Source organism: Astatotilapia calliptera, chromosome 3, assembly GCF_964374335.1.
Source record: "Astatotilapia calliptera chromosome 3, fAstCal68.1, whole genome shotgun sequence".
Taxonomy (NCBI): Eukaryota; Metazoa; Chordata; class Actinopteri; order Cichliformes; family Cichlidae; genus Astatotilapia; species Astatotilapia calliptera.
Genome location: NC_137424.1, coordinates 56,010,588 through 56,018,539, shown reverse-complemented (window position 1 = coordinate 56,018,539; position 7,952 = coordinate 56,010,588). Strand labels below are relative to the sequence as shown.

General features: G+C 44.6%; 2 protein-coding genes across 2 annotated transcripts; one reads left to right on the top strand and one right to left on the bottom strand.

Annotated features, from left to right (window-relative positions):
- Positions 1 to 2,734: 2,734 nt before the first annotated feature.
- On the bottom strand, positions 2,735 to 3,139 carry LOC113018251 (uncharacterized). The gene has a single exon (XM_026161312.2). The coding sequence runs from the start codon at positions 3,134 to 3,136 to the stop codon at positions 2,735 to 2,737; it is 402 nt and encodes a 133-aa protein (XP_026017097.2). The 5' UTR covers positions 3,137 to 3,139.
- A 262-nt stretch (positions 3,140 to 3,401) lies between these two features.
- LOC113018216 (mannose-1-phosphate guanylyltransferase catalytic subunit beta-like) lies at positions 3,402 to 5,242 on the top strand. The gene is made up of 2 exons (XM_080298589.1): positions 3,402 to 4,012; positions 4,195 to 5,242. Exons 1-2 carry the CDS (start codon positions 3,793 to 3,795, stop codon positions 4,920 to 4,922), a joined length of 948 nt encoding a protein of 315 aa, XP_080154715.1. The 5' UTR covers positions 3,402 to 3,792; the 3' UTR covers positions 4,923 to 5,242.
- The last annotated feature ends 2,710 nt before the right edge of the window (positions 5,243 to 7,952 follow it).

Below are 7,952 nucleotides of genomic sequence, written 5' to 3'. Positions count from 1 at the left end.
GGAATTTTTAATGACCTTGTGTGGGTGTGTCCTGTCAACTCTCCCACCTTGGTGAGCTTTGTCTGGTGGCTGCTTGCTCCTCCTCTGTGAAGTGTGTGTTTTGGTGATTTAGCCGTTTTCAGTTACTTTTCAGTTTAGTAAAACTAGAAGTGCTAGAAAACCTAAAAGTCAACCAAACACGGGGGCCAGTTTAGCTCAGTGGAAAACAGCGGATTGAGTTCGAGTCCAACCTGCGGCCCTTTGCTGCATGTCTTCCCCGTCTCCCTCTTCCTCTGCACTTTACTCTTCATTTTCACTATTACTATCCAATAAAAGGCAAGGTGCCTTGTTTCTTTGAGGATTTCTCCAAAATGTGATGATCAGAGTTATGGATGGTCTGGTATGATAAGTGGTTTTGTTTGGAGTTGTGCAGAACTTGTCTGTGTCACCATTTCAGAGAATATGATCAAGAGATGACAATAGCCAAATTGTCCAGCAGGTGCCACTGTGGAGATGGTTTCAGATTGTTTTGAATCGTCAATACAAGCACAAACACTTCAAATCTTTCATGAAGCCTTGCTTTGCTCATCATGGTGACACCTTCACTGGAGATCTGTATCTCATCATTGCCATAGTTATGTCACAGTGTAGCTGGAAGCTGAGCCAAAATCCAGATTAAAGGGCAAACTTCATAAATCGCAAAACTGACCTTTATCTTCTGAAGCAGAAAATCCACATTTATTCCCAACTAAGGGTTTAAATGCACAAAGGGCCAAAATAAGACAGAAATAAAACAGGAAACAAACACTGAGACAGAGACTAAGATGCACAAACTTGACAGGGACAAAAAAGAAAACAAACATGAAGCTGAAACCAGCTAAACCTGGGGTAGGGGTTTGGTCGGTGTCTGGGCTAGTGGGCTGACAAGACTGACACACTTTGTACAGTTACATCATAGTCATTGGTTACAACACATAGCAAGGGCGTAGATTTGGTTTTGGCATTGGTGGGGACGGATGATTCAACCACTGAACTCTGCCCTGTTCCTTTTTTCCTTTTTGTCGCTTCTTGAGAAAAAAAAAAAGGAGAAATATACTTGCCTACATATGCTATTCTTCATGCTTTTAAATCATTTAAAATTACAGTTCATAGTTTTATATGTGAATTATATAATGTTAAATTACTATTAAACAAATGACTGACTAAGTATTTTAGGCTTTAGTTTACTTCAGCCATATTCCATATCAATCAGGTATCATATAAAAATAAAAATAGCTTCAAATACAGTCATGACAATAAAAGAATATGACTTTAAGGACTTAACAACATTAGTTCAGTTATAGTGCACCAACATCTCTAACACATTAGCACTAAGGGAACACTGAATAACCTGGTGGTTTTTGTCCATAAAACCCCTTAGCTACGATTACCGGCAAAACGATGCAACATTTTAGGCACAATATTGCCCCGATCAAATCAGTGAGCTGGGATGTTTTATTCTCAACATGAACTACTGTTACAGCAAAAGACATGGACTACTGGTGTCCCACACAACAACTCAATGTGCATGTGAAGGAGCCAAACACACGCCTGCTCCTCTTGTTAACTGAGATAAACTGCTGGCATATTTGTTTTACATCTATACTGTCCAGTCTCTCCTGGTGGACATGGCATACATCAGGATTGTTTAATCTCATTTGAGTCATTGTTGACCTTAGCCATCTTTTTAGTCTTGTGAGAGCACTGAAGCTTCTTTCAGCCTCAGTACATGCGTTTTATCCTCAGATTAAAATTATTGTGTGCTTGATGTGCCTCACCTTTGGGCCTGGCTCTTCCCCTCTGACTGCACTAGGACATATTGCCACCTGATAAAATAACACATGGATTCGTGCCATATAAAAAGTGAGACATGTCAATTCAGATTCTTTGTCAAATATACACTAATGAAACAATTTACATCAGCAGCCTAACAATTGTCATGATAATAAATACTAGTTAATCTATAGCACCAAATCATCAGTCAGTCACCTGTGACCTCGCCTCTTCACCTCTGTCCGAGCTACAACATGGCAGAGCTGCCTCTGTCACCTGATGAATAACAGTGAGCCATTCCACATACATGCAGTCACACATGTGCTTCAAATACAGTCATGAACCACCAAGTCATCATCCAACTTCACCTGTGATTCTTGTATCACCATTACTCCACCACTACACCATTATTAAAACAATTTGTGCAAAGTGCACTCCAAGGTGGAATATTTGCAAAATCATGACTACCTCATGATATTTTGTCTCAAAAATGAACCCTATGAATATGTCAGTACCATTAGGATGAAATTATTGTGGCACCAACATTTTAACGTTAGACACATACTTTTAACAGCCTCTGTAAACTAATATCCTGGCCTGCTCGAGGATGCCATTTTCTCTGACAGTTTCAATCAAAATTGGAAATGCTACTGTGGGAGACTGAGAGAACTAATAGTGCTGCCTGTTGTGCAGTTAGTTTCCAAAACACGTTATTTATGGTTACATACAATTTCAGACTGATGTGGGGCAAAGCCTAGCATAGCCTGTAACGTTATTATGAAGGACACATTTTATGAGTGAACTTGAGTTCAAGTGACTAACAGGTTTCTTTGAAAAATACTTAAATATAAATTTCGTAACTGAAGTCAGTGAATTCCATGTTGATGCCAACTGTAATTTCAGGAATAGAAACAGCATGAAGATTGAAGTGTGAGCATAAGATTTAAAAAACTATACTAAGAATAAAAATAAAGGAGCGAGCTCTTGGTGTGAGTGAGTGAGGTGGCTCTGAAAAGAGCCGTTGTTGGTAGGAGAGCGTGCAGCTTAAGCTCTCTCTCCGCGGATGCGGCGAGCCAGCTGGATGTCTCTGGAAGCGCAGGTCGGTCTTGAAGTCCTGAGCGATCTCGCGCACCAGGCGCTGGAAGGGCAGCTTGCGGATCAGCAGCTCGGTGGATTTCTGGTAACGGCGGATCTCTCGCAGAGCCACGGTACCGGGCCTATAACGGTGGGGCTTCTTGACGCCTCCGGTGGCCGGGGCGCTCTTACGGACGGCCTTGGTGGCCAGCTGCTTCCTGGGGGCTTTACCGCCAGTAGACTTGCGAGCAGTCTGCTTGGTTCGTGCCATTCTTCCTCACTTCCCCCCTGTGACAAGAGCAGAAAATGTAGCGAACAGAGGAGAGTCGCTGCTCTTAAAGTGTGTGACTGGCTGTGACGCGGTGCCGCTCCGGCTCGTGATTGGTGACGGGCTCCACGTGTAGCATCGCCCCGCCTCGGTGTGTGCTGCTCATTGGAGAAAAGTGCATTGAATTTGCGCGCTGCCGCAAGCCTCTCTGCGATTGGTGCGTGACTAATCCGCCCGCGCTCTGCGGAAATATAAGCGAGGTTTTGAGCTGATCGGACCACATTTTCTCTTAGTCTCGATACTACGAAGAAAAGAACTTGTTAAAATGAGTGGACGCGGCAAGACTCGGCAGGAGCAGGCTCTAAAGAGGAAGGAGAGGCTAAAGGCGCTAAGAGAGAAACAGCTTCATGGGCGAGAGCAGGACGATTGTGAGCCAGAGAGCAAAAAAGCCACATTAGAAGAGGCCACTCAAGAGGAACACAGAGAACTGACATTGAGGAATTACGCTCCAGAGGATGAAGAGCTAAAGGAAATACCGGTGCCTAAGGCCAATCCAGCATCAGTGGAAGATAAAGTAAATTATAATCCAGAGCCCATCATTGAGGAAGTGGATTTAGCCAATCTTGCCCCAAGAAAACCAGACTGGGATCTAAAGCGCGATGTGGCAAAGAAACTGGAGAAGTTGGAGAGGAGAACACAGAGAGCCATTGCTGAACTCATCCGTGATTGTCTGCGTTGCCATGAAGAGGAGTTGGCCGGAGCCATCGGAGCAGAGGCGGGAGATTCAGACTGAATCCAAGATGGGACAGAAACCAAGGAGACTAAACAGAGATGCCCAAGATTTACTGCAGCAGTCACATCTGGGTTGTGCATACAGAGGTGGATGATTTAATTGTGCAGGGAGTAAAGCAGTGTTTCCTGTCAGGTCTTCAGACAAGTCATAGCTTCTGTCCTTGTAGTACATTCTGTATATGTTTTTTTTTTTTTTGTTTTCTGAATGATGACAGTGAGCCGTTCTTCGTTTTCAACTCACGACGTCATCTGTGATTTTCCGTTCAAAGATCTGCTGCAGTTCCACCGCAACCACGGCAAGGAGGGAACCATTGTGGTAACACGGGTGGAAGAGCCCTCTAAGTACGGTGTGGTGGTGTATGAGGCGGACAGCGGGAGGATCCATCACTTTGTGGAGAAACCACAGGTCTTTGTCTCCAACAAAATTAATGCCGGCATGTACATCTTCAATCCGAGCATGCTCAGCAGGATCCAGCTGAGACCAACATCCATTGAAAAAGAAATATTTCCTGTCATGGCAGGGGAGGGACAGCTGTATGCCATGGAGCTGCAAGGTTTCTGGATGGACATCGGCCAGCCTAAAGACTTCCTGACAGGGATGTGTATGTACCTCCAGTCAGTACGACAACACGCACCTGAGAGATTACGCACAGGCCCCGGTTTCCTCGGCAACGTCTTGGTTGATCCCACAGCACAGATCGGGGAGAACTGCACCATCGGCCCGAATGTCACCATCGGCGCCGGCGTTGTTGTGGAGGATGGCGTGAGGATAAAGAGGTGCACGGTGCTGAAAGGGTCAAGGGTTCGATCGCACTCGTGGCTGGAGAGCTGCATCGTGGGGTGGAGCTCGTCAGTCGGCCAGTGGGTGCGTATGGAGAATGTGACGGTGCTGGGGGAGGACGTGATCGTCAATGATGAGCTTTACCTGAACGGTGCCAACGTCCTGCCTCACAAATCCATCAACGAGTCAGTCCCGGAGCCGCGAATCGTCATGTAGCGTCAAGCTCACTCATCCATCAGACAGCTTGCATGGAGATGCGCCCAGCTCCGCAGCACGCTGGACAGCCAGGAAGATGATAAACTGCCCGCCCTCAACCTGCTCATCTGTCTTGTTGCCAGATACTTTGAACAGAATGATCTGGCAGATCAGCAGGAGTGAAGTCTTGTCAACTACATTTGTTACTCGTTTATAAAGCAGAGTACATGTTTCGTTCTTGTAATTACCGGTACTTGTACATATATGTAAAAAGTTATGCAAATATGTACCAGTAACTTGTTTTTCAAAATATTAATACAAGGGATGTGTTCCCAAACAGCCATCTCTTTCCTGACAATCCCCTTTGTGCATATTCTCTTACATATGGTAAGTAAACATTAAAGCACCTGCGGCTTTTAGTCAGGTGCGGCTGATGTAGGTACAAAACAGGATTTTCCCCTGATTTTAGCTTGTGCGGCTAATATTCAGGTGCGCTTTGTAGTCCGGAAAGTACGATAATTTAATTTCAAGGGAAAATTAAGTCTCACTGAGGTTAAAGGCCAAAGAATAAAAGTGGGTTTTCAGACGCAATTTAAAATTGGACAGTGAAGGGGCCTCTCTAACGTGCAAGGGCAAATTATTCCATCATTTTGGAGCCACGATAAAGAAGGCCCGCTCCCCTCTGAGCTTCCTCCTGGATCTCAGTACCTCCAGGGGCAGCTGACCTGGGAGACCGACAGGGTGTGTGGAGATGAAGAAGCTCAGAGAGGTAAGGCGGGGCAAGACTGTGAACATAAGAATTTTAAAATTAACTCTAAAAGACACAGGGAGCCAGTGCAGTGAGGCTGGGACAGGGGTTATATGCTCTATTTTAAAAGTTCCTGTTAGGAGTCATGAAGCAGCGTTTTGAACCAGCTGCAGACTTGAGAGCAATGACTGACTGACCCCCACGTAAAGTGCGTTACAGTAGTCCAGGCGCGAAGAAATAAAAGCATGGATCACTGTTTCAAGGTGCTGCCTTGAAAGAAAAGATTTTACTCTTGCCAGTCGCCTTAAATGATAAAAACTGGACTTCACCACTGCTCTGATTTGGTTGTCCAATTTAAAATCACCATCCAACTTAAAACCACGATCAGTAACAACAGGTTTAAGATAAACTTCCAGGGGTCCCAAATCTACAGAGGAGGACTCGCAGGGACCACTGGGTCCAAACACCAACAACTCTGTTTTCTTTTCATTAAAATTTAAAAAGTTTAGAGCCAACCAAGCTTTAATGTCATCTAGGCATGTTGTGAGAGGTTTTATGGAGATGCCACCCTTCTGCTTCAGGGGCAAATAAATTTGGATGCCATTATCATCTAGAAAATCTTTCAGTTGACTACAGACGGACAAAATGGTGGTGGCTAACCAACCGGACATAGTGGTGGTAGACAAACAGAAGAAGACGGCCGTAGTGATCGATGTAGCGGTTCCGAATGACAGCAATATCAGGAAGAAGGAACACGAGAAGCTGGAGAAATACCAAGGGCTCAGAGAAGAGCTCGAGAGGATGTGGAGGGTGAAGGTAACGGTGGTCCCCGTGGTAATCGGAGCACTAGGTGCGGTGACTCCCAAGCTAGGCGAGTGGCTCCAGCAGATCCCGGGAACAACATCGGAGATCTCTGTCCAGAAGAGCGCAGTCCTGGGAACAGCAAAGATACTGCGCAGGACCCTCAAGCTCCCAGGCCTCTGGTAGAGGACCCGAGCTTGAAGGATAAACCGCCCGCAGGGGCGTGCTGGGTGTTATATATATATATATATATATATATATATATATATATATATATATATATATATAGAGAGAGAGAGAGAGAGAGAGAGAGAGAGAGAGAGAGAGAGAATCTGTGTATATATATGATTGCATAGTGTACATGTGAATATATGTCCAGTGTATGATATATACGTCATAAAAATCCACAACAGTAACACAGCTTCTCCTATCACCATATAGAGAATTTGGGGATGTGTGGGAAAAATAAACTATGACCATTTCAATCTAGAATTACCACAGGAGATATTTTCACCGTGTAGAAATCAATGTAAAACAACTGTGGCACTCCTGGTTGCCTAGCAACACATTTACACACATTTTGATGTGCACATAAAATGAAAATAATCAAATCACATAACATTGCTTTCATGTTTGTGTTTAGTGTTGATGGTGCACCTTAGACGTTAATGCATGTTAAAATGAATGCATTACCTAGATATCTATATGTATTTCAAAGTTTGCCCATTTGTCTGTCTAATTATTTCAGAACTATAAATGACACTATTTCATCATTTATTTGGGCCGGTAAACGTCCAAGGGCTCGCTCGCTTCTTTATGGGGATAGATCAGCTGGAGGTGTCATGATCCTGGGCCATGTTGGCCCAGCATTCTTAGTTTCATGTATTTTTGAATTTTGTTCCTTATTTGACTTCCCTTTGTGACTTTTACCCCCTGTGTGCCCCTCTGTGTATCTGTGAGCCCTCGTTTCTCCTCGTGTTTTATTCCACGTTTTCCCCAGCCCGTTATGTCTGTGCTCTCCCCGTGCTCCCTCTCTCCTCCTGTCTGCGCCTCTGTGTACTTCCTGTTTTACTTTGACAGTCTCCCGTCAGTATGTGTCATGTTGTGTTGCTCCTGCCCTGTCTCGTTATGATTATCTGTGTCAGCTGTGTTCCCCATGTGCTCCCACCTCCCTCGTTAAATCTCTGTGTATTTATGTCTGTCTCTCCCTCTGTTCAGTGTCACATTCTCCCTCATTCATGGCCGTGTGTTTCTCTGTGTGCTAGTGTATTGCTTCCCAGTGTAGTTTCTTATCAGTTTGTTTCGCCGTTTCCCTCCAGCAATAAAGCTGTGTTATTGGGCATCTAACACGTATAATACATTATTGTGGTGTATGTCTCCCTATACTAATTGGTGCCAGAGTGAAGCAGCCTCCTGTTCCTCGTCATTACTTGCTTTAGCATGTGATACCTCACAATCATCCCTATTAAACCGGTCTTCCAACCCAGTTGTTACTGAAACAT